Here is a 27374-nt window from a genome sequence, read left to right on the forward strand (position 1 = left end):
AGAAGACAGCTTTTATATTATATTATTGGCTTTTATATGTATTACACTGGCTTTAAAGCTGTAACATAAAAAAGGAGATTTCAGAATAATATAAATCATTAGTATATCAGACTTTGCATATACAGAGATTGCAGTAGGTAATAGACCTAAGCAAATGCTGAAAAACTGAATAATTTAGGAACCTTTAATGAAACTACCATACCCCTTACTCATATAAATAGAAAAAAAATTGAGAAAATTAATATGACAAATTTGATAACTTGTATTTTTCCAAACGATACAAACCTTGAGCTCTTTATTAAGGAATATACTTTTGGCAAAGCTGGAAGAGTAGCCTTAAGAATTTTTGTGAGGTATACTGTAACTACCCCACCACTAGTTAGCGGGGGGATTAGAGGGTAGTACCGGCTAACCCACTCACACACACCTGGGTTGTCTCGTCACCTTTGATCACAGGCAGGACTTGCAGAGGGATAGACAATGGTGGGCCAAATTTAAGAGCTCAAGGTTTGTATCGTTAGGAAAAATACAAATCATTTTCTAATTTGTCATTTGTTCCATCACTAATACAAACCCTTTCGCTCTTTATTGGGGAAGACTCGCCCTAAGGTGGGTGAAAGTCCTAACCAACTGTCTGGTTTTTTACCCAGTTTTTCTTCGTGCTCCGCACGCATAAAGAAGAATAATCCTAGCACCTTCCTAAAAACTCATGCAATTGCACAATTTAGCAGCCTAAGCAATCCCTGTGATTATGTAATACTAACAATGTGACTTGTCTAGGAAAGAATTCTCAAAGTCACAAGATTCTTTGATAATTCCCACCTCGCAAAAGTGATATGGGGATGTAACAAGTACCATATTTGGCAGCCTATAAAAAGCACGGGCATATGAGAAGCATTTCCATTTCAGGAGGTCAGATTCAGGAAAACAGTTTTTTGTGCATATATTGTTGAAAACAGTCTAGCTGTACATTACACAAACAGAAACATACCATATATTTCCGCGCATAAGACGACTTTCGGATAAGACTAGGTCGAAAATTAAGTAAAATTTGAATGAATTTGGGTCATATCTGCTGTATAAGACAACTGGCGAATTACAAAACCATCAGTGCATAGGTTAGCTTTTGTTGTATACTTAAAAATCCTAATAAATTAGATAATGACCATTTTATATCATGTTTTTGCTGAACACGCAACATAAAACTAAAACCATTGCTTTGTTTACGTTTCATCACCGATCATAATGAACAAACGAACGCATGTACACATTATGGATAAGTTAGCTTTTGCAGCAACAGGAATCTTACCAAGTATTGGTTATGTAATAAAAATATTAATTTTGTTTTACTTACTTTATCCTTAGTAATTAAAAAAAAAATTAAAATAAGAGTAATTTTATATTGTTTTTCTTAAACGTTGCCTAAAACCGAAATCGTTATTTTGTTTACATTTCATTGACGATTATAACGAACAAACAAACGCATTTACACGTGCAAGTGATAACCAAGATGTTATTACAAATATTTTACTTGCCATATTCCTATAAATTTCTACACGTTGCATAAGAGGAAAACCATTTTGTTTGCGTTCGGTCATCAGTAACAAAGTACCACTAATGACAGTATGATGTGACAGAGAAGATGGTGCTTGACTGGAGAAAGAGTGAGGATTATTTGGATCCTGGATTTTTAATGAAAAATATGATAAACTGAATTTGATTACTACCATTATTAACAATACAATACCATTAAAATTATCGAAGGTTAAAGAAAGAAAAAGTTAAAAGGTTGCTGAGCACGCAACAATAACTCAATGTTTACATTTTGTCCGCTATTTATAAATGCCAAGTCACAGCATTTCTGATTCAATTGCTTTTATTTTAACGTATTCATTTTTTTAAAATCAGTAATAATACAATACCAAAAAAAAAAAAATATAATAAGAATGCATGAAGCTTAGGGCAGGTAATAGCACTGAGCATAAGCTGGGTTAGATTAGCCTAGGTCTACAGTAGGTCTCAAATTTCACATACGATGTATAAGACGCATGGCGATTTTTTTTAGCCAAAATTTTGGGGAAAAAAAGTGCCCTATAGGCCATCAAATACAGTATATATTTCTATGCCAGGTTACAGAAGGGAAATGGTTACAATATTACCTGCAGCGGAGGCCAGCTTGCAGAGTACCATAGATGCTGTTCCGCAAGAGAGGGGGAAAATGAAAGAAAGGAACCCGCCATTCTTGTCATTCGCCCCAGTCTTAATCCCAGGTAGCTTTCGACAATCAAGTAGTTTGAGGTGTTTAGACCATTTATGCATGTCCGGTGGAGAACGTTTCCATGTTCCTGTGGGTTACGTCTTGCAAGTAGTGGGCAGTGAAGGTCGTTTGACGCTTCCACACACCTGCCCGAAGGACCTGCGCCATTGAGTAGTTTTTCTTGAATGCTAGGGCCATACTAATGCTCCTAACGTTGTGAGCTCTAGGTTTCTGCGTTTGCAGAGAAGATTCAGAAGTCAAGGCACATTGTATGACCCTACGAATCCATGCTCAAAATTGTGTTTTTAGTGATTCTTCTCAAAACCTTTCCTGTGCTGACGAAAGAGTCCTCTAACTCGCTCCTAAATTTTTTTTGAGGTATCACCTCAAAGCCCTCACTAGGCACAGCAGCAGTTAATCCGAGTCACTGGTTACATTACGGAGACTCTCAATCCGGAAGGGCCCGAACCAAGGATCCACTACTTTTGGATTTTGAGTCTTGGTAATAAACTCAGGGAAGAAGTCAAACATAGCTGTCCCCTTTCCACTTAAATGAGAGATGTCGTAGGAAAGACCAAGGAGTTCACTTACTCTTTTGGTCAAGGACACAGTGAGTAGGAAGACCGTCAGGTCAGGTGAAGATCCGATGCCTGGCCTAACGGTTCGTAAGGAGCTCCTTTTAGAGATCAAAGAACATGAACAACATACCATGGAGATGGTCTAACTTCTGACTGATGACAAGTAAGCTAGAAACTGTACAAGGAGAAATAACTCCAATGATGAGGAAATGTTAACTCCTTTCAATCTAAAGGCGAGGCTCAAAACTGAGCAATAGCCTTTCAATACCAAGACTGAGGGGAGTTTTTCCTCCCAAAGGTACACAAGAAAATCCGCTCTTGCTGGAATGGCGTCGAGAGGAGAGACAACCCTTCCAAGACACCAACCACTGAAGACTGTCCACTTAGCCTGGTACACACTAGCTGAAGATTCCAGGAGATATGTAGACATCTTTTTTGCAACAGTGAAAAAAGCCTCTCTTTGCAAGATGCTGGATAACCTCCAGGCGTGAAGACGTACGAACTTTGCGGCTTTGTGGTAGATATTTACGTGATTGTCTTATTAGATCGTGACGTGATTGGAATTCTCTCAGGACTTCTGTTAGCAGCAGAAGAAGGTCCGGGAAACATTCCACGGGATGCCATAGCTGGGCTATGAATGTCTTTTGGTAATTTGGTGGATGATCTTGCCATGTTGAGCACTTTTCTCATCAGGCAAAATGGGGAAAATGTGTAGACATCGATGTTGTCCCACCGTTGTTGAAATACATCTGGCCAGAGAGCCTCGGAATCTGTCACCGGGGAGTAATACAGCGGGAGCTTGCTGTTCAGAGATGCTGCAAACAGATCCACCCCCGGGAAACCTGGCTACTAAACGATTCAAAAACCATTCTTTTTGCCGGGAATGAAGGGAGCTGATAGAGATACCAAGTTGTCTTCTGCCCATCTTAGCATCTCCACTGCTAGATGGCAAAGATGCTGAGATAAGATACCGCCTTGTTTACGTAAACCACCGCCATGGTGTTGTCGCTCACCAACACAATGGAGTGACCCGCCAGGAACTGATGAAACTGTTGCAAGGTCAAAAAGGCTGCCCTCATTTCCAGAGGGTTTATGAGCTGTTATCTTTCAGACTCGGACCAGAGCCCGGAGTCCGTGTGATGCAGCAGATGGGCCCCCCACCCTTTTAATGTATGATCATCTATCAGTCTCTGTGATGATTGCAAGAGAATTTTGAGATTTACCACAATCCCCAAATCATGACAAAACTCAAGAGTCTGTCTCGGCGTTGGAGAAGGGTTGTCACCGAGTCTGCTAGGATTAGCCAGTCATCCAGGTATCTCAATTGACGAATGCTGGTCCTTTGGGCCCAAGTTGACACCAGGGCGAAGACCCTTGTGAAAACCTGAGGTGTTGTTGACAAGCCGAAGCACAGCACCTTGAACTAGTATCGTTAGTCGTTTACAAAGATCCTCAAATACTTCCTCGATGACAGATGGCCTGGGATCTGGAAATATGCATCCTTTAAATCCAGCGTGCACATTAAGTCCTCTGATCTTATTGCCTGTCTGACTGTGTCTGCCATCTCCATCCTCAGGTCATTGACAGGTCTCCAGCCTCCAGATTCAGATGCCTCCTATACAGTAGAGTCAACTGTAAGCCTAGGGACCTATCTAGGACCTCTTGGAGAGCACCCTTCTCCAACATGGTCTGGACTTTGGCCCTGAGGGATAGTTCCTACACGGATTCCTTCATGTAGGAACTCGATGGAATTGGATGTTTGAGTAAGGGAGGGAGAGATTGCATGAATGGGATGCGATACCCGGACCGAAGCCCAGAGACTGTCCAAGCTTCAGCCCCATGCTCCAACCACCTTTGCCACCGGTGTTGTTTGCACCCTCCCACCAGTGGACAAGCGAGAGGAATGCCCTTTCTAGCTGGAATGGCCTCGACTGGACTGCTACCTCTTTCTCCTTTCTGGTTGGACTTCAATTTAGCTCATCTCTAGCAGGAAAGGGCTTCTTGGATGATGCTCTGGGAGCACCCACACTTCTGCTGCTCCCCTGAAGTCTAGAGCGTGGAGGTTTCCTGGCCAGAGGAGTGGCTACATACTACCTCTATGTCATTGCCTTTTGAAGGAAAGTGTCTTGACTAGTCTGCCACCAACACTCCGCTGTTCTTTTGACGTCCTCGACGTTGAATAGTTTAGGCCATTTCATAGCCGAGGTTCACAGTTTCGTTACCTCCATCCTCGGAACTTGCCTGGGGAACCTCTCTATCACTACATCCCTCCATTTAAGGATCATGTTGGCTCACAAGTTTACAATTTGATGAGCCAGGCACTCAACAGTCCTCATCTCAGATAGAAGAAAAGTTGACATGGACACCCTAGTGTGTTCTTGCGACCAGTCCTTTGTTCTGATCAGGTGGCTCACAGGGCCCAACCATCGATTGAGCCACGAAGTAGCTTGCATTACATACTTTGTAACCCTCTCAATGTTCAGGGTGTCACTTGCCATAAAGGCGACAGGAAGCCCCGATAATCTCTGGAACAAGACGCCCTTTGTCAGAGTCTATCGCCAGATCTAGTGTTAAGGCTGACAGGTTCTCCTCCATCAATTCATAATACGTCCTCTGCTGGACAAAGCGAAGAGGGAGGAGTCTTGAATTGCTGGATCGAAGGGACTGCGTGCTTCCGGCAATACTGTATAGGAGAAGGCCCTCTTTCTGGTACCTTTCTATTCCCTCGACCAGGTCAGAACAACGCTAGTCTTAGTAGGTTTCCGAGTGCTATACAGATGGGCTAAGACCATGTCTTTACCCTCTGGAGGAACTGTCGAAGGGTCGTCCAGGCCATTAATCCCCTTCATGCAGGCCAGGTCTTACCACAACTCGTGGTCAGTCTCCTTCTGAACCCGGGAGAGTGTTGTCCTATTCGAAGTCGTGATGGCTGTCGTTCATATCCACGAGCTTTCACCCATAGGAGCCCAGGGTGGGTCATCTTGACGTCTCAAAGCCTCTCTCAATGTTGGGGGAAACACTCTAGCCATTGCCACCATCACTGCTGAGAGTGAAGAACTCTGAGCTCTCTCCTGAACTGGTGCTGCCATCTTTGATGACCGGTTCTTACAGACAGTCTTGGCATCTTTCCTTTCTCTGGTTGGTGGCAGGAACTCCACGAGCAGGTAAGATATTATGTTCTCCTTCTGTCTGGATGGACTAGATGAGAGGCGTGAGAAGGCCAGTCTGCTTCTGTCGATGGAGTGGACTGTTGGGTGGGGTAGCCTCGATCGGAGACAAGTGGTACGTTTTCGTGAGAGATCCCTGCTGGTACGGGGGTGAAGGATGTAACATGAAGGAGGTGTTGGTTGTCTGTCCTTTCTTTTTCTTTGTCAGCATCATAGGAGTAAGCTCTAGCCAGGAGAAGTCCTACTGCAGCGTTCCGAAACCTGTCAGAGGGTTACACACCTTCGAACAAATCGGAGATAATCCCATCGGAGCCTCTTGTTCCTGTCGTTGCGCCAGAACAGAACTCCTACGCCTCAGGTCTGAAGGTGGAGAGGTGAACCTTGAGGCACCATAAGCCTCTAACTAGATCCAGGGAGAGCCAGTTGAGGCTACAGCTATCTGGTCTCTACCTGTGAAGTGCCGTTAACAGCCAAGCGAACTGCCCTTACTAAATCGTTGAACCATGGCATGTCCTTCTTGAATGCAAGGATAGCTATCGGGACTCTCCATCTGGGGTTTCACGAACCGGAGTCTGTCTGCTAGGTGTTCGTGGTCTGTCCTCCTGCAGGGGTGTTTCCGCTTACCTGGTTGTATGCGTACCAGCATGCTGTCGCATTCCATCTTGGAAGAATGAGTCGGAGAATGTGGATGTACAACTGTCAATGTTGAAACTCTCGGCCATAGCACTTGTTTATCCTGGCGGATAGGGAGTTTCAAGGAACTCTCAAACGAGATCACAGACTGCTTTATTGCTGCACGGTGTCGCGTACTGGTGCGTCGCCGAGTGGTTGCATGACGATACGTGGTCAGGGGCAAAACACTGCTCCATACTACTGCGTTGCTGCATGCTGCTAGATGGTCACGAGCTGAAGTGATGCCGCAAGCAGAAGCGCGATCACAAGCCGAGGGTCGGTCATGTGTCAAGGAGTCGCCACGAGCTGGAATGTGATCGCGAGTTGCTCAGCTGTGCTGTCTAATTGTTGAAGGGTATGTCAGGCGATGCTTGAGCGATCCCTCTGGACCATGTAGGTCGTTCTGTTGGCATTGCAAGCTAGTGGTGGCGAGCGCTGGTCTTGTTGGAGAGAAACCTCTGGTCACGAGATGTTCGCTCATGTGAAGCCGGCAACGCTGTTTCGCTCGTCAGGACTCCCTCTGACGTAAGACGAGTACTCCTTTAAGAAGCCAAAGCAGGAACTGGGAGAGTTGGAGTGGCAGGATGAGTCGAATCAGCTGTGCAAGATGTACTGGTAAGACGAGTGAAGGATGACGATCGCTAGAAGCATCGAACTCACCGGCGAGGTATTGCAGCTGAACCCAGCTTACGAGCTACCTCTTCCTCATTTTCAGATGAACCATGTTTCTATGGGCTAGAGATAGGCATGGATGAGACCAAAACACTTCTCGTCACCCTGCGTGGCGGATACAGTACCACTCACGGAGGACCGAACCCACGTACAGGAAAGTTGTCCCTCGAGAGCAGGATGAACAAGCCTCAACTTTGCAACCCCCCCCCCACCCTCCCCTGGCTGCTGAGCTAATTCAGACCAAGGGATTGCACCGTCGTCAGTAATCTCGGCAGGATCGGCCGCAAGCGGCCTTTGAAGGTAACAATGCAGGAGTGAAGACTTCTACAGGTCGGGACACGAGACTCCTCCAGTGCGATACCTTCGGCATCTGTAAGAGGAGGACCAAGGTCAACCTATTAGGAAGTTGGTGTATACTTCCTCTGTGCCCCTAACTGAAGAAACTCCAGACCTTCCTTTGACAGGGGTGACCAGCCATCCCCAAGGAATGCTACAGTTGGAGAACATCATCTGCAGTGAAGAACTCCCCTAAGGCAGAGGGCCGCGCCATTTCCCTGGAGTCCTCTGGTCCCAAGGTTTGTCCAGGTGCTAAAGGCTCGGCACTTCTACTCGATCGTTCCCCAGAGTGGCCAATCGGGCAGAAGCTTTGGTCAGAGACTGAGAAGTAGAAGAAGGAAGTCAAGGATTATTTCCCTTTGACGATAACCCCAAAAGAGACTAATCCCTCTTCTACTACTTCTTCTTCTTCCATCTCCTAACCAAAGACAGTAAAGCCTACCTAGAAAAAACTCATGTGCTTCAGCAGCACCATCTATTGCTGATGCGCAATCTTAATTAGCTAAAAAAAAACTTGACAGGTTTTCGGTATTTCGGAGGGTTTATGTTATTATGAAAGTTGTCCACTAATTGGTCTATTATTATTCATCTAGTGATTTTATATATTAAATCATATGGATCATTAAACTACCTATATTACTTTTCATACTTTATAGCTTGTTACTTGTTGATTTAAAAAATGCAAGTTAAAGTTAGGCTGTGTATTTTATGTATACAGTGGTACCTCTACATACGAATTTAATCCGTTCCACAACCGACTTCGGATGTAGAAAATGTTTGGATGTCGAAACGAATTTTCCCATAAGAATACATTGAAATAGGATTAATCCGTGGTTGAGCCCAAAAACCTATGATAACTTCTTAATAAACTACTACACATAATTTCCCATGAGAATAATGCACACTAAATTAGATAATAGACATGTAAAAAAGAAGAATTATCTAAAAATGATAAATAAGAAACAGGTTTTTAGCGTCACTTTACCTTAGAAACTCCAGCGCAGGTGTTGTTGGTCTTGCTACGCAGAGAGGAGACAGACGGGCGGCGAGGAGGTAGAGAGGTTAACTACGATAAACGTACACTACCGTAACTTATTCTAACTTACACTAAGTGAACTTTAACATAACTTAGCTTATTTTTTTTTATTTTTATATTTTATATTTTTTTTTACATTTTCTTTTTTTCTTTTTGATGATTAATTTTAATCACTTTCACTCTCTACACTTAAAATTGATTGAATTTTTTTCTCTTCACTCTTTGCTGCTTTCTTTGAACCACTTCCTTCCTCTTCATCACGAGTTCGCTTCGTAGTTTTTTTAAAGAAGCTATCGATAGAAAGTTGCTTGGTACAGCTTTTCAGAATGTTTCGAAAATAAGTTAGGGAAACATCATCAAACTGCGCAACTACACGACAAACCTGCAATTTCTTTGGATGGTATTTGTCGATGAAGTCGACCACGTCTTGATATTTTCCTAACACCTCTTTTATTTGCGCCGAACCTATTGCAAGTTCACTCATACGGACGCCACGCTCATGCTTTTCAATAATATCTTGCTTTACTTCTAAAGAAAGCATTTCCTTATTCCTTTTCTCACCACTACCACTACCACTTGCGAAACTAAGCCTTTTAGGACCCATGATTTACGTAAAATACTGTAAAAGGATGAACGTAAAAAATCACGATTAAAACACAGTTAATAGCAGAACGCACAGGGCACAACCACACGAAGCCGAGAGAACAGAGGAATGTCCCAAGCCACGCTAATTGAGGGTCCCTCCGAGGTCGAAGTGCTGCCTTCTATCGGCGGAAATAAAAAACACATCAGGCGCTATGATCACCGACTACGCGTACGAGTATTGTTTACTTCGGGTGTCGAAAAAAAAAATTCAGGTGTAGAGTAGGAACGTGTTCGAATTGTACTTCGCGTGTCGAAAAATTCGGATACAACCGGTACGACGAAAATTGCTTACTTCGTGTGTCGAAATAAAATTCGGGTGTACAGTCAAAAATTTGCTCGAATTTTACTTCGGATGTTGGAAAATTCGGATGTAGATACGTTCGGATGTAGAGGTTCCACTGTATATGATATTGCAAATATAACTTACAGAATATGCGAAAGACAAGCATCCGAAATAGGACCTGTGCCTAAGACTAAATTAGGAGGGGAGAAGATTGGTGGTGGGTGGTCTAATATTGTCTTAGGCTTTTTAACAGTCATTTTTCTCATACCATATAGTATAGCAATATGGTCTGAAAAGATGCTCTAATTTTTCTGCATTTAACCCTTTTACCCCCAAAGGACGTACTGGTACGTTTCACAAAACCCATCCCTTTACCCCCATGGACGTACCAGTACAGTACGTCCTTGCAAAAAAATGCTATAAAAATTATTTTTTTCATATTTGATAATTTTTTTGAGAAAATTCAGGCATTTTCCAAGAGAATGAGACCAACCTGACCTCTCTATGACAAAAATTAAGGCTGTTAGAGCAATTTAAAAAAAATATACTGCAAAATGTGCTGGGAAAAAAATAACCCCCTGGGGGTTAAGGGTTGGAAATTTCCAAAGAGCCTGGGGGTAAAAGGGTTAATGTGATTTTTGTTTCTAGAGGTACGAGTTTGCGCTGACATTAGTGAAATAAGGGCCATTTAGGTGGCCTTAGCCTCTATTAGGACCTTTTTCAATGTATAATCACGGATTTTGGTACAGTACACATGTTCTGTATGTTATAATCATAAATACATTCAATATACAACCTTACCTTAACTTTGCATTGATAAATACACAAAAAAAAAAATGTACCATTAAATGACAGTTTATGCTTGAAGGGAAATGCTACAATTGTTTTGAAGACTTGATTTAGCGTTACCAGATTGTTAGATCCTAAATTCCCATTAGTACATTTTTTTCAATGCTAAATTATGTTTTATTCATAGTGTAGCACTTAATTGTATCATACCCGATAGAAAACACCCATCATAGTTTGAAAAGAAAGCTGGTGAAATTTATTCATCTGGTAACACTGATTTGAGTAAGCAAGTAGCAGACAACAAGCGCAACGCCATCTGTTGCAGACTCCTCCTACTAAAGCGGCCATATGCTCACAGAAATCAAAGCGACCTCTGTCTTCCCTTAACTGTCTTTGCCTCCTAACAAAACTCTCCCACTGGGAGGATGTTCACTACCAACATTCAGCGCAGGTATCCTCCTGCATACACGAGTGTCCTCTGCAGGCCAGACACAGAGTGTGGTTCATTCTTGACCAGAGACATTAAGGTGCCAGATTCATGCCCCTCAGGTTCAGCACATGTCTGTATGCCAGCCTAGAAGAAAACAATAACACCTGAAAAGATAAGAGGAAGAAATAAAGCTTGGATGGATGGATGGAGTAGATTAGCCTCGCCTTGTTAAAAAAAAAAGGGGGGGACCACGGGCTCTTGTATTGGCAGACCATATGTGAAGTAGCTGGTAATTTGTGAAAGAGGCAGTGATCAGGAACACAAAGGACGGACAGGATGATGATGAGATGACAGCAGCATGACGACCAAGGCTGGAGTATAAACCTTAGTTGAGGGGCGCCGCAAAGCAGACAAGTCCTCCCAAAAACCTGGTTCCTCTTTAATCTTAAAGAAATTAGATTTTTTCTTCCTATAGATCCGAACCAAACAACATTCAATTAGGAAGTAAAAAGATTAGTAAACTGCAAGTCAGCATACAGCGATCGAGAGAGACATCATCTGCTCTCAACCGAGCCAAAAGGAAAAGTGATGAGACAACACAGGTGTGTGTATGTGTGTGTGAGCAGGGTAGCCAGTATTACCCCCCCCCCCACTAACTAGTGTTGGGTAGTTATACCTCACTTAAAGTCTTATGGCTAGTCATCCAGCTTCACTGAAAGTATATTCCCTAATAAAAAGCAAAAGGGTTTGTATTAGTGATGAAACAAAAATAGTATTCATATTTATATAACACCAAATACAGGAAACCATTCAAACTTGTATAACACTAAATAGAAAACTCACTTTTGTATTGTAACTATGTCTCAAACATACTTTCCCCTATAATACAGTATAACTGAATATGATATGATGCATTTGGTCTTGTATAACTTTTTTTTCAGTTAAGGTGCATTAACAATAATTTAAAAGCACCTTGAATGAAAAAAACAAAATAATTGTGTTATATGACCAAATAGAGCAGAGCATTCTCAATAACTATGATATATAAGACCAAATAGAACAGAGCATTCTCAATATTACTACTATACAGGGGAATATAATTCTAATTGTAAATCAATTCTCATAAACACTGCTTTTTGGAGTGCCAGGTCTTTCCCTGCAAATAGTCAAAATCACAAATAGCAAACCTATGAATGGTATTTTAAATTACAGTAATAAACTTAATAATACTGTTTACAGTAGAGTACTCAAAATCTACAAATTATGTAGACTCCATATTAATTAGGTGACACTATCATCCATGTTCTGTATTGAGAAAAATTATATTAAGTTATTCAGTCCTGTACTAGCAAGCACATCTTACATGGAAGATCAACTACTAGCTTAAGCTACTAAGTATTGTATATGTTGACCACCACTTTTGGCATTCTGTTTGTTATATCTGGGATAGAGGTGATAAGGGTTAATCCTTAAAACAAGGTGAGATATCAAAGTCTGCTGTAAGGTGTAAATACATAGTTAATTGGCAAGTGGATTAGATACATTAGACAGAAGCTAACTTTGATGCATTTGAGACATGGAATCTAAACCTCAAAGTGGGGCCAGGGGACTTGGTCAAAACTACTGATTTGAAAGGTTGAATTTGGTGTCAAATTTATTTCCTGTAATATTAGCTTGATCTCCCATTAAGTTACTCATGCTCAATTCTCAAAGAGAAGTATAAATTGTTGAATACACAAAATTGTTAATCTTAGAGAAATCCCTCTCCCTCTCCCTAGCTAAACAGCTTCTTTCACTTCCAAATCCATTTTGTTTCCCCCTAATTTGTACCAAATATTTCTTTGCATACTTTCTCATCTTTCATTTGGCTTTCTACACAATTCTACTACCAAAGTCTGTGGCAGATTAAACATCATCAGGTTTCCTTTTCTTCTTTCTTTGTCTTGTACTTCTTTCAAGTCCTGTCTGTTTTATATTAGTACAGTCCTGCTCCATTAAACTTCCCATAATTTTTGTTTTAGATTGTTATGTAACTTCTTTAATACCTTCACCATTATTTTTAATGTCTTTTACCTCCATAGGGAATGCCGTCATCAGTGTGCCTCATAATGTAAACTGTAGCCATTACTTAAGGATCTTTGACACTAGCCTTTTACTTTACCTCTACTCTATTTTGCTGTCCAACTAGTAACTTTAAAAATTTTCAGCAGGGATTTCCAAAAATTAAATTAGATCACTGGACTAATATGCACTATTGCTAAGCTATATAGCCCAAATTCAAATATACAAATTAATGGTCCGTGACTGTTCTCTTCATTTCTTTTAGTCTGCCTTTCAGCATTTTGTTTTCCTTCCTAAGTTTTTGTTTTTTCTACTGAGCAGCCTCTCCTAACATTTCACACTAAACCCTTTTATAATTTCCCCTCTTTTAATCATTATTGAATATAGTTCATTTGTAATGTCAACACACATTGGATGAAATCATTCATTGTAAAAGTTGTCTTTCACCCTGTCTCTGTTTATACTTCTTTCTTACAAAGGCAGCATATGTTGTCCAAACTGTCGTTATGCCTATTTCTGCTATCGGTGCCACTAATGCTATCTCTCATTTCTTGTACCTGTCATTCTTTATGATAAATGTATTCTATATGCCTGTAATGATCCTTATAACATTATACTTACATTATTTGCTGAAAATGAGATATTACATTATAAAATACTGTACCTTACTACATAAAAATAAAGCACAGCTTCATAAGAAAACTAAGTACTTTGGATGGATTGTTAGCATTGTTTAAGTAATGACAAAAATTTTAGGAATATAAAAACCAAATGTATGTAAGTACACAAAAATAAAAACGAAGATAGGACCTAGTAAATGAGGCTTAATAAAGAAAGATTAAAACTAGTAAACGAGGCTTAAAGAAAGATTAAAATTAATTTCTAATACTGTATCCTGGAATAATGGTAATTAAGGGTATTCAAATGATTTATCTTAGACTGCAAAAGACTTATAACAATGAATAATCATTATCTTAATTATTTTTACCAGTTTAGTTTATCAAAAATTCAAATCCAAAATTTTCAGTTCAAACTATTTTGCCTTCAACAACAATTCTAAATTAAAAAATTGCGAACGTTACAATTCCCATTATCAACCACCTTTCACCAAATAGATATAAAGAAGTGTAATTTGAATAGTTATTGTAAACATACAAAAGTGATAGAGAATAAGGAAGGCTGGTTCAAGAATTGAAGAGACAGTGAAAGATGGAAATGGAAGGTTGTCAAAAGGAGAGGCGGCAAGGAAAAGGTGGGCGGAATATTTTGAAAGTTTACTGAATGTTGAGGATAATAGGGTGGCAGATATAATTGCTGTTGCAGGTGTTGAGGTGCCGGTGATGGGAGATAAGAATGAGAGATTACAAGAGAGGAAGTGAGGAGAGCACTAGATAAAACGAGAGTATGAAAAGCACCTGGTATGGATGGTGTGAGAGCTGAGATGTTGAAGGAAGGGGGTGTGACTGTACTTGAATGGTTGGTGAGATTGTTTGTGTTTTGTGTTGTCAATGGTACCAGTAGATTGGGTTTGTGTGTGTATTGTACCACTATACTGTATAAGGGTAAGGGAGATGTGCATGAGTGTTGTAATTCAAGAGGTATTAGTTTGTTAAGCGTAGTTGGAAAAGTGTATGGTAGAGTACTGATTAATAGGATTAAGGATAAAACAGAGATTGCAATCTTAGAAGTACAGGGTGGTTTTAGAAGAGGTAGGGGTTGTGAGTTGGTGGAAGGTTGTTGCAAGCAGTGAAAAGTTTCTACAAAGGTAGTAAAGCATGTGTTAGGATAGGAAATGAAGTGAGCAATTGGTTTCCGGTGAGAGTGGGACTGAGACAGGGATGTGTGATGTCGCCGTGGTTATTTAACTTGTATGTCGATGGAGTGGTGAGAGAGGTGAATGCTCAAGTGCTTGGACGAGGATTGAAATTGATAGACGAGAATGACCATGAATGGGAGGTAAATCAGTTGATGTTTGCAGATGATACTGTACTGATTGCAGACGCGGAAGAGAAGCTTGGCCGATTAGTGACAGAATTTGGAAGGGTGTGTGAGAGAAGGAAGTTGAGAGTTAATGTGGGTAAGAGTAAGTTATGAGATGTACAAGAAGGGAAGGTGGTGTGAGGTTGAATGTCATGTTGAATGCAGAGTTACTTGAGGAGGTAGATAAGTTTAAGTACTTGGGGTCTGTTGTTGCAGCAAATGGTGGAGTGGAAGCAGATGTACATCAGAGAGTGAATGAAGGATGCAAAGTGTTGGGGGCAGTTAAGGGAGTGGTAAAAAATAGAGGGTTGGGCATGAATGTAAAGAGAGTTCTGTATGAGAAAGTGATTGTACTAACTGTGATGTATGGATCGGAGTTGTGGGGAATGAAAGTGATGGAGAGACAGAAATTGAATGTGTTTGAGATGAAGTGTCTAAGGAGTATGGCTGGTGTATCTCGAGTAGATAGGGTTAGGAACGAGGTAGTGAGGGTGAGAACGGGTGTAAGAAATGAGTTAGCAGCTAGAGAGGATATGAATGTGTTGAGGTGGTTTGGCCTTGTTGAGAGAATGAAAGATGGTTGTCTGCTAAAGAAGTTGATGAATGCAAGAGTTGATGGGAGAAGTACAAGAGGAAGGCCAAGGTTTGGGTGGATGGATGGAGCGAAGAAAGCTCTGAGTGGTAGGAGGATAGATGTGAGAGAGGCAAAAGAGCGTGCTAGGAATAGGAATGAATGACGAGCGATTGTGACGCAGTTCTGGTAGGCCCTGCTGCTTCCTCCGGTGCTTTGGATGACCGCGGAGGTAACAACAGTAGGGGATTCAGCGTTATGAAGCTTCATCTGTGGTGGATAACGGGGGAGTGTGGGCTGTGGCACCCTAGCAGTACCAACCGAACTCAGTTGAGTTCCTTGTCAGGCTGGGAGGAACGTAGAGGAGAGGTCCCCTTTTTTGTTTCATTTGTTTGATGTCGGCTACCCCCCAAAATTGGGGGAAGTGCCTTGATATATGTATGTATATATACATAACTTAAACTGCTTGAAACTTCAATAAAGGCTAGCTTACAAACATCCCAAAAGAGAAATTATGTCTCTTGATTGTCTAAAATATAATTCCTCCATACATTTTAGAAACTTCCATAAAAACAAGGGCATTTTCAATAAACACTTAAAGCAAAAGGGCCATCTATTAAAAATTTTTTAAACAATACCTTAGCTGACATACATGGAATAAGTGCTTTACAAACATATATGGGGAATGTTTTTGTTTTTGCCTTTTAAATGCCTTTTAGCAATTAAGACTTTAGCTATTTTTTTAAAAAACTTTCATTAAGTTTACTTGTTTACAAGCTCATCATTTCTTGTGTTTGCAAAGCATTCATACAGTACAGTATAAGCTCTTTAAATAAAAAAATTATACTAGACAAATGTCTGAAATATAATTCCCATAGAGAATGTAAGTTTTGTTTGAAATACTTAATTTATTCAAATGGCAAGACATATGGTAGATCTAATATCATACTGTCAATTGCATCACACCCCATTGTAATAAGAAAAATAATTGGAATAACCCACCTTTTTCAATGGTATCAGATGCAGGAGCTTCCCCTAATACTGATTTTGATCCAGGAGCATTAGTAGAAGCATTTGTTAGGGGCTCACTTGTTATCAGAAAATCATGGATTTGTGAAGTGTTAGGTGATGCTAAGGATGCAGCAATGCTAGGCCCAGACAAAGCAGGATGCCCTTTCAAAGAGAATAAGGTATAGTACAGTAAATAAATATGTAGAAGTGAAAAAAAAATACAGCTTCAATATTGATACAGAGCAATACAATATTCAATATAATTTTGGTGGAAAATACTGTTACTGTATTACGATACTGCTATAAAATTTCTATATTCCTTACCTGTTGAAACACGGGGATTAGAATTGCTAACCACTGTAGTAGAGCATTGTTTGTCTTGACTATTAATACTATGCCCATCTCTTGCAAGGACAGAAGTTGTTGAAGTGCAATGACTAGTCATCTTTAACTCGGGAACCGGTGGTAACTGCGGGAATGACAACGAGATGTTCCTTTGACTCGGATCAGAGTTCTTTTTACATAAACGATCAGAAACCGTTTCTGCATCTTTAAAAAGGACCTCTAAATGTGGGTTTGAGACTCCATATAATGTGGCAGTATTAGAATCTGTACTGCTGTACAAGGTTGCTCTATCCGAGTCTGGGAATGATGTAGGTCCATTTTCTTGCAACAGGGTAGCAGTTTCACTGACTGCTATGGGTCCATATTTAACTCCCATATTTGTACTGGGGTTTTCCTGTATTAAAACAGAGTTGCTACTGGATGCAACAGTGCTCATAACAACACTACCACCACTTTCAGAAACTGATGAGCAAGGAGATGACAATTTACTATGCTTCGGGAGAGCTGTCCGGCGGAATGAAGGTAGCAGCGGTGGTACTGCTGTCTGTAAGTGGCCCTTCAAGCCACCAGTTGTGCTGCATCCTGTAAATCTAAGAAATAGAAAAAAGATGCTATATTAACTTAAAATATATTTATATTCTAAATAAAGCTATCACCCAAGCAAGGTGGCAACTTCATGGAAAAAGTTATGGTCACAGCCTCATTAACTTACCAGCACACTTCCTTCCAATATAAATAAAACCTTCTTTCCACATTTTATACCTTTTCTCCTCAGACCTTTGAGAAATTTTAACCTTTCATCCTTTCCACATGAATAGACAATGTAAAATTACTCTTATCCATCTTTTTTCCATTTGCCACCCTTTTACCACTTCTCTACATAATGCAATATTTCTTACCATTTCTGGCCTTCGTATGTTACATCTATACAAACAATTCATCTCGGTGGATTCAATACTTTCCTTTCATTCGCAATCAATATCTACATATTACTTCCCATAAAGGAAAGATGGTTTTACAATTACTTCATACATTGTAACATTATCATCTATGCACTCAAATCCACTTCCAAATATTTTGCAAACACCTAGCTACTGTACCTTCTTCTTTAAACCTTTTTAGTCCCAATGTACTATATTGCAAGGTCAGCCGCTCGAGTCAACTTTGTCCATCTTTCTATTCCTTGCATCTTATTCCCCCAACTCCACCTCACTCATATCCATCTGATCTACTCATGCTCCACACTCCTCCTCATCTCTGGCATGTTCTTAGCTCTCTTGACTCGTTCCATCTGCTCTTATGTTTTATTACATGGCCATGCTTCCATAGTATCTCAGATGAGCTTCACTAGCCTTCTCATTTACATCACATATACAGTACCACACATGCTTCTAGCTACCTTCTTTGACTAGCATATTCTATCCACACATTGGGGAAGTATCATCAGTGCAACCCGTGTGGTAAACTGTAGGTATTACTCGATGGTCTTTTTTTAAGTATTCCCTCAGCCTTTAACTGGACTTGCTTTTAAATCCTACTTTACCTTTATTCCTGCTTCCTTTCTTCCACTATGCTGCCCACCATCATCTATCATTTACCTCATAATGTAACTGTAGGGATTTACTTTAGATACACTTGGGTACTGTGAGGTCACAAGCCCCACCGCTGGGTTATATCGCCCAAATAAATAAATCCTTTCCTCGCCTATACTTGGACTCGCCTCACATCTCATCCCACCAACTTCCTTATTGTTTATTTTTTAATAACTTGTCTAGATGAATCTATGGTTTCCCTTCTACTATCTTTATTAAAATTAACTGTTCCTTCTTGATTATCAAATCACCCTTGTAACATTTTCTCTTGTTTATTTTCTTTCAAATTTCTTCATTTACACACAATCAAAGTAATTAATTTTTCCCAAATTTCAGTCATTTCACTCTCCATTCACTATTCCACAACTTTGCAAATATTATAATTACATCTAATGTTCTTCATCGATTTCTTGTATCATTACATCCATAAAACTATGAAATAGTCTGTGAAACATAACACATCCTTAACTAAAATCTTTATATATCAAACAGGTTACTCCCCCATCTACATATTCTAACACATGTTTGGCTTTAATCATAAAAACTTGAAAGATCTAAATGTTTCCTAAACTTCTTGTTGCATGTATGCCAGATACAGCAATTTTTTTTTTACTAGCTTCTTGCATAACTGATCCTTAACCCTTTTACCCCCGGGTATTTGGAAATTTCCAACCCTTAACCCCCAGGGGGTTATTTTTTTCCCAGCACATTTTGCAGTATATTTTTTTCAAATTGCTCTACCAGCCTTAATTTTTGTCATAGAGAGGTCAGGTTGGTCTCATTCTCTTGGAAAAAGCCTGAATTTTCTAAAAAAAAAAATATCAAAAAATATGAAAAACTATTTTTTATAGCATTTTTTTGCAAGGACGTACCGGTACGTCCATGGGGGTAAAGGGATGGCTTCTGTGAAATGTACCAGTACGTCCTATGGGGGTAAAAGGGTTAATATACACTATGCCCACATGCATTCTATTTTAAACCTTGTTGGTCATTTATACTTTAGCTCAAACGTCATATTCTTTTTAAACAATTTGTATTTTTCTTAGCTATACAATCGTGAGTCCTTTAGGTAGGGAATATGTTTTCAGCACGAGTTGACGGCCGTTGAATTGTTTCAACAAGAAGTTAAGCGATAATTGGGAGCAAGGGCGAGGAGCTCCACCCTCCTTAGCTGTCAAAAGTCTCTTTGCTTATGACCTTTTGGCTCAGGACTGATTGGGGTAGCTGAGGAAGGAAGTACTATATTCTAAAGGACTTTTTTGTTTAGTTAGGAAAAATACAAATTACTTTAAAATTTTTACTGTAATTTGTTCCTACACAAATACAAACCATAGTTCTTTAGCTAAGGAGAATCACTACTTGGTGAGTCTAAAATCCCCTAAGAACTGCACTGGGAGGTTCTTTTTCTTGCCTTTAAATGTCAGTCTACCTGGTCCTGTACAGGAGCAAAGGAGCTGACTTCAGCAAACGCCTATCTGTCTATTATTGGTCGGTATATGATGCCCAAAGGGTTGTTATATATTCCACCATCCTCCCCCCTCATCTAGGGAGAATGGAGGAGAACTTCTTTAGGTTCTAAGGAATGGTGCTAAGAAGTGTAGTATACTGTATCTGCTACTAGTCAGATCCAGCGAATAATGTTTTGTCCTTAAAATGGGGGCAGAGAATGAAGGAGAAGAGGAAGTCATTCTGTATCCATTCCAGATTTGCATGTACACGTTGTTAACACAAACAAGATACGGGACAATCTGGGATAGCTACACCCCTAATTTAGCAGCCACCCTAAGACAAGCACAAAGGCATTAATGGAATTGTGTGTACTCCTGTACAATAGGGCTGTGATGGTTGTCTGGTGTATACACATGCCTTCTTCAGCATCCAACCAACTGCAAAACTGCTCTTCATTTCAAGGTTGGGACCTAGCCCTGACTTTACAAGTTCCAGTCCTAGCTGGTACCTAGACTCTTAGCAGTTGAGGCAGGCCTTCAGATAGCACTGCAAAACCCTCACAGGCCACAAAAGCCTGTTGTTTCTGTACCCATCAACACTTCACTTCTCATAGAGCGGGGATGGAGAAGGGCTTGTGCCGTGGCAGAGTTCGAGTTTGGCCGTGTGCCCTAGCACTAGACCAAGGGGATCCTACACCTATTAGAGTAAGATACTAAGTTAGAGAGATCATGTCACTCGCCTAACCTCTGTCGATTATAAAGCAGCAGAGACAGTCTTAAAAGTCAGGACCTTGACCGAGGCCTTCTCAAAGCCTCGGACAAAGTACTGTACCGAGAACTGCAAGATTTTCAGAAGCCACTCCTCAGCATACACCACTCCTATGAGGAGAGGTCTATGCCCTTTCATCGAAAGACCAAGCTAAAATCTGAGTGGAAGCGTTGACGGATGTTACTGAGAGGAGCTTCTCCTAGCCAGGAAGAAGTGGACCTAGAGATTATCAGATTCGAGAAGAATCCCTTCTATAATATCAATCACAGATAATAGCCCAGTTATCCTGTGAGAATGAGGACCAGTTCCTTCAGGAACTCAACAAGGCAGAAGGGGAAATCATTCGGCCATCTGGAAAACACTTACATCAACCTCCCATCTGGGAACCACCCAAATCAACCCGTCCCAGCGTAATCTCACACGCCAGATCAGCCGACGGACAGGGTTGAACAAAGAAAGGGCGATAACAAACCAAGAGATTCAATGTGTGTTGGAAGGCAACTTCGAACACTCCATGGTAAACAGGTTCATCCCCAGAGAACACCCCAAACCAGAAACCTCTCCATTGTGTGTAATGTAAGGACCACTCTAACCATACAGCTTTTCCTTGCCAACCAAGTTTGTCTACTAGCTATTCTTCTTGCACAGAATGTGATTGGTTGACAACTCCACTGCATGGAAGGCCATCCAGAAATAAATCTGCTTCATCAGCTCGTAGAGCTAGACTTAAGCCAATACTGTACAGTGGTGTTGTCGCTACAACCCACCAGATACTTCCTCAACATCCTTAGAAAGCTTGCAGCACTAGAAAGACTGCTAGTCCCAAGATATCAAAGAGTAGATGCTTCTTCTGACCACATTACTGAAACGACCAGGTCACTTAGATGTACGCCCCTCCCCTCTTTCGACACATCCAAGCACAACTGCACGTCAGGAGGTGAAGTAGGGCAAGAACCCCCTGTAAGGATTCCTTGTTAGCCAAATGCTAAGATTGACCAAAGCCGCCCGTCCTACCACAATGAGGGATGGCGATACCTGGAGACTAACCCAGTGATTCTTCAAACAGTACAGTACTTAAAGAGATCTCTAGTGAAGGCTCTCACTTAAGGAATAAGCTTCTATAGAGAGGAAAAGTTGCCAAGAAAATTCTGCTGGCGCAGTGGTAGTTCTGTTTGACCGAACGGACGCGCTACCTCCTTAAGCTTGCTGATGTAATTGTCTAACTGATCGAATCTCACTTTTACCAGCATGCCCAAGTGCTTCAACCCCAGGTTGGGTAACAGACTCGACTTTTCTGCAATTATCACAATCCTCAGATCACGACGAAAGCAGAAAAGTCGAACTCAATCCCATAGCTACTGCCACCCGAAGGAGGCCACGATCATCCACTCAAGAGATACAACCACAGTCATACCCTTTGTAGTAGCCACAAGTTACTACCTTGGTAAACATCTGAATGAACACCTGTGGGGCAGTAGCTAGTCCAGAGTCCTGAGACCTGATTTGTAACATAGAACCGTAAAGGGAGAAGGGAGGCACTAAATAATGGACCAACGGACAGGTACTTTAAGTACGCATCCTTCAGATCCCCTGAAAGCATGGTCCACTCCAAAATCCCACCTACCTATGTCTGCAAGGCCAGAATTCTAGGAAATGTTGAAAGAACAGATGAGTAAGTAAAGTACTCTTATTGGCAAAAGAGAATGAGGGGAAGTGAGAATAGGGATGAAGAGGGTAGCAAGTCCATCCTGATGCACTCTAACCACTCGAGGCTCAGCCCTATGCCTCTCATCTCCCTTACCTAGAAGAAACAGGTTGGGTAAGTCAAAAGCGCTGCATGGTTACCTGTACAACAGCTACAGGGCTCGAGGCTGGGTATTCTAACATGGGATCACTGCTCTGGCCCTGTGCATTGCAAAATGGTGACCAAACAACCTATCTCATCCGGATACCCTGATAGCTTGGAGGGACAAGCCATGTGCATCAGCCCTAGGGAGCTGAAATATGATGACAACATCAGACAACCCGGCATTAGGTAGCCAGGGATTTGAGCCATAGGGTCACAGTCTCAACTCCAGGAGACCAAAACAGAGTCATAGCTTCCTCCCTCTGTCCACCCCTCCAGAGAAAGGTGGTATTGAAAAGACCCCCTTCTTAAGACTACAGCTCATAGGGCTTCCTCGACTTATCTCAGAAGTGAAGTCGGAAGCCGACTAGGAAGACGAGTTGGAGGAGGAAAAAGAACATGCACTTTTCTTCCTCTTTCCAAATTTCCCCTCAGGCTCTGCAAGCAAATTAGTCAAAATGTGAGACAACACCACTTCCCAAAGGGTTGAAACCGAGGGCTTGCTGCAACAGGAACCACAATACTGTGAAAAACTGTCAAGGGGAAGGATAGTCACACTGACAGGGGAGCAGATGCCCCATAACCCCTAGGCACAAGGGCCAAGGTGAAAAACAGGGGAAAGGGGGGCAGGGGCGACCGGCCTGTCAGGGTTAATGAATAGAGAACCAACCTTGTCGGCAACGGGGGGGGGGGGGGGGGGGGGACGACACATACTTCAAGGCCAAGGCCCATCACTGGGACACTGACCACCCTTCACCACCAGTATTACTAAGGGAGACAATAGCACTGGGGAGCCTACCTGAAAGACCCAAGGAGGCTCAAAACCTTCCTCTAGTTACACTAATCATCATCAGTACTGTAGTACAAACGTAATAAAGCCTCCGACCTATGATGGGTCGCAGCTAACACTTAGGAATCCCTCATCACCAGAATTTGAATGACCGCTGACGTAGATCAGAGGGCTCCTTGCTCCTGACACATATTCCAGAGGGATCGAGCAAGGGAAGTAAGCACAGAGCGCCATTGGCAGATGCATCCAATGAGCAGAAGAAATAAGCAAAGTTGTTTTCCTTCCCCCCAAAGCATATGCCTGACAGCAAAGGAGGCCACAACATACACTCTGCATACAGGGATAATTACGAACAATCATACCCCTAGCAAAAGCACGGTTTAACAAAGAATAAAACAATGTAAATTCCATCCTCCCATAATCGAGTCTCTTCCTTCATATTGACAATAAATAGCGAGCATTCACTTTCTGAAAGAAAATGAAAAGTTTGATTATTCAATGCAGCCAAAAACATGAGTGGAGAGACTGAAGGTAAGGGCACGGGGCTCCTCACCTTAGCTCCAACCTGTCGCTTAACTGTTCATTAAAACGATTCAACAGCCGTCCAATTCACACTGAAAGCATTATCTACCTAAAGGACAATGGTTTGTATTTGCTCAGGAACAAATCCCCATATGAGTATAGTCACTGATGCATCATCTCACAGTATAACTGTAGACTAGACATTGTCCATGCAGTATCCCTCAGCTCATATGTGCACACACTTTTTAGCCCTTGACTTTTCCTTATATACACTTTTATTCAATCTTGAGCTCCAGTCTTCTCTACTTCATAGTTGCATCTTCATACTAAATGGCCTCCTGGGCCCCAGGACTCTTCCATAAGCCTCAAATTCATAAATAAGGGATTTTGACGTAGGAAAAATCTATTTCTGGGCGAAGGACCTGTGCCGCCCAGTGAATAAGCTCCATTTAGCACTTATTCTTAGGTAATTTACTGCTAAATATACCAGAGAAAAAATGTAAAGGAGTGCTAGGTTAACTAGCTCGCTCACCTATTGGTGTCGGTATAAAATTGGGCGTATAATCCAGAGGTCCCGCACTATTTAGATTCATCCACGACAGAAACCCCAATAGAGGAGAGCCGTTCAACCTCACTCGGTACTACTAACAATGCATCCGCTCAGAACCCAACTCCTTAGCACCCAAAGTTTGGGGACTCCAAGGGAGAGGAGCTGGGAGGGTTCACTGGGCGGCACAGGTCCTTCGCCCAGAAATAGATTTTTCCTACGTCAAAATCCCTTTTCTGGGCTCGAACCTGTGCCGCCCAGTGAATCTATACAAGAGAAAATGTCACCAAACTTGCAAAATAAAGGAAAAAACATAAGCGTAAGGGAAATACAGGATGCTTTTAATCAGAGATGAGTACCAAAAAACAATTATAAGGGTATCTTAAATATGAACATAAATCCAATAAGGTAGGTATAATAATGCCGTGAGTGATAATATATACAGATACTCAGGAGTATAAAATTTACAAATATAATAACAGTATTCAGGTGCGAGACCAACGAATACAATAGGGTATAAATGAGGCAGGTAAGAGGGAGAGATAAAGAGTCAAGGCATTAACCTGTGAGTTACTTGGGAGTAACTACGCTCCCTGCGGCTACTGTAGAAAATTTTAGGGCTTCCAAATGTTTAAGGTAGTGTTTCTTGAACACTGACGGTGATTTCCACCCTGTATACCTGGAAAGGTCTGTAAAATTCATGTGGTGAAAGAAGTTCACCGAGGTAGCAACCGCCCTGATATCATGTGCAAGAGGAAAAGAGTCAGGGTTAGCTTGTTTAATAAAATACAAGATTTGTTGCCTGATCCCTTTAATAGTAATGGTACCGCCTTGTTCTCTAACGAATAGAGGCCCCGAGGAGTTAGAGGAGGTCCGGGATAAATAAGACCTAAGAGTAGTAACAGGGCACAGAGACGGATCTTGCGTGAGGGGAACAATTTTCCAGGAAGACCATCTGTTTTGAGGGTCTTCGTTCTTGGCCAAAAAGAATTTGTTAGGAGAAAGAAGGACCTCTCCCGAAGGCAGGAAGTCAATATGACCCGGGTCTCTCGACAAGGCTGCCAATTCAGAAATTCTTGCCCCGGAAGCCAAGCTCACCAGGAAAAGTGTTTTCCTGAGAAGGGGAATGTAATCACAAGAACTGTTAATGGTATCAGAAGCCAATTTGAGTACGTCATTAAGGAACCAGGTCACCGGGGTAGGACGAGTAACCGGTTTCAGTCTGGCACAAGCTTTCGGAATTGAAGCTAACAAAGAGTCGGTTAAGTCTATGTTAAAACCAACTAGGAAGATCTTTTTCAGAGCCGATTTAATAGTGGTGATAGTATTGGCTGCCAGACCTGATTCTAATAAAGATCTAAAGAAAGTGACTGTAAGGTTCAAGTTCATACAGTTCACGTCTGAGTCTATTAAAAATTTTGCCAACTTTTTAACTGCAGAGTCATACTGGCGGATGGTGGAATCCCGTTTATCCGATTCTAGGAACAAGGTGTTTTGAGGATCAATATTGGCACCATGCATAGCCGCAAACTTCATAAAGTCCATAAAGTTAGGGCGCTCTGAATGTTTGAGAAAGCGTACACAACGCGTGTTTGTACTATCTGAGACAGAACCGGATTGGGTATCGGGTGAGGGTATAGTCTCAACTCTCGCAGGAGAGGATACCAGTTGCTCTTGGGCCAGTTGGGTGCGACCAAGGCTACTTGTCCCTTGAAGGATCTCAGTTTGTCTAGAACTTTCAGCAAAAGATTCACCGGGGGAAAGAGATAAATCTTTTCCCAGGTGTCCCAATTCTGTGACATGGCGTCTGTGGCGTAAGCCTGAGGGTCTAGATTGGGAGCCACATATACTCTCAATTTGTGGTTGGATTCCGTGGCGAAGAGGTCCACTTGGAGACCGGGAACCTGAGAGAGAATCCACCGAAATGACTTTAGATCGAGTGACCATTCCGATTCTAGAGGGGAGGTCCGGGACAGGGCGTCTGCCACTACATTCCGGACTCCCGCCAGGTGGACAGCTGAAAGATGCCAACGGTTCAAGGCTGCTAGGGAAAATATGGCTACTAGAACATGGTTCAGAGGCCCTGACTTTGACCCGCCTCTGTTGAGGCAGCGGACCACCACTTCGCTGTCGAGGACCAGACGAAGGTGTTGTTTCTTGGGAAGAGCGAGACGTTTCAGGGTTAGAAGAACTGCCATGGCCTCTAGCACATTGATGTGAAATTGGCGGAACAAGGGAGTCCAAAGACCTTGAACTTTCTTGAGCTGAGAATAACCGCCCCAACCTGATAAGGATGCGTCCGTGTGAATGATTAATTTCGGAGGCGGAAATCGAAGGGGAACTGACTTTGACAGACTGTTTGCTCTTGTCCAAGGAAGAAGTCTTTCCCGTAGAATGGGAGGAAGGCGGACTTTCCTGTCCCGGAGCTTCCGGTTCGCCCTCGAACGCCAGACATGATTGATATCTTTCAATTTTGCCTTCAGAAGAAGATCCGTCACCGAGGCAAACTGAAGGGACCCCAGAATCCTCTCTTGGAGTCGTCTGGAACTTACTTTGTCTTTGAGAAAGCGTTTGGTGTTCCTTGCAATCTCTAACCTCTTGGGTCTGGGAAGACACAGAGTATGAGATATAAGATCCCATTGCAGGCCGAGCCATTGGAACTTCGATTTTGGAAGAAGACGGGACTTCTTGAAGTTGATCTGGAAGCCTAGAGATTGAAGATAATGGATGACTTTGTGAGTGGCTTTTAGGCAATTTTGGGAGGTGTCTGACCAAATGAGCCAGTCGTCCAGATAGGCTACTACTTGAATCCCTTGATTCCTGAGTTCCTGAACAGCGACTTCTGCTAACTTTGTGAAGATCCTTGGGGCGATGTTGAGCCCGAAAGGCATCACCTTGAAGGAGTAACTTTTGTCCCCTAAGCGAAAGCCTAGGTACGGACGGAAGTGTCTCGCTATTGGGACGTGATAATAGGCGTCTGTAAGATCGATAGAGGTGGTGACGGCCCCACGGGGAAGTAAGGTCCGC

At 41.9% G+C, this 27374-nt stretch overlaps 1 protein-coding gene across 3 annotated transcripts in view; it reads right to left on the bottom strand.

The window, feature by feature from the left end:
- LOC137657810 (streptococcal hemagglutinin-like) overlaps positions 1–27374 on the bottom strand; it is a 144622-nt gene that overhangs the window by 16347 nt on the left and 100901 nt on the right. For 2 of the 3 annotated variants that reach the window (XM_068392337.1, XM_068392335.1), the window contains exons 4-5: positions 16813–17423; positions 16480–16650 (exon numbers count right to left, since the gene is read on the bottom strand). In XM_068392337.1, the coding sequence (XP_068248438.1) occupies positions 16480–16650; positions 16813–17423 (782 nt within the window). The remainder of the gene's footprint in view (positions 1–16479; positions 16651–16812; positions 17424–27374) is intronic. The other variant, XM_068392338.1, reaches the window with a different exon arrangement.

The sequence above is a fragment of the Palaemon carinicauda genome, chromosome 18 (assembly GCF_036898095.1).
Source record: "Palaemon carinicauda isolate YSFRI2023 chromosome 18, ASM3689809v2, whole genome shotgun sequence".
Taxonomy (NCBI): Eukaryota; Metazoa; Arthropoda; class Malacostraca; order Decapoda; family Palaemonidae; genus Palaemon; species Palaemon carinicauda.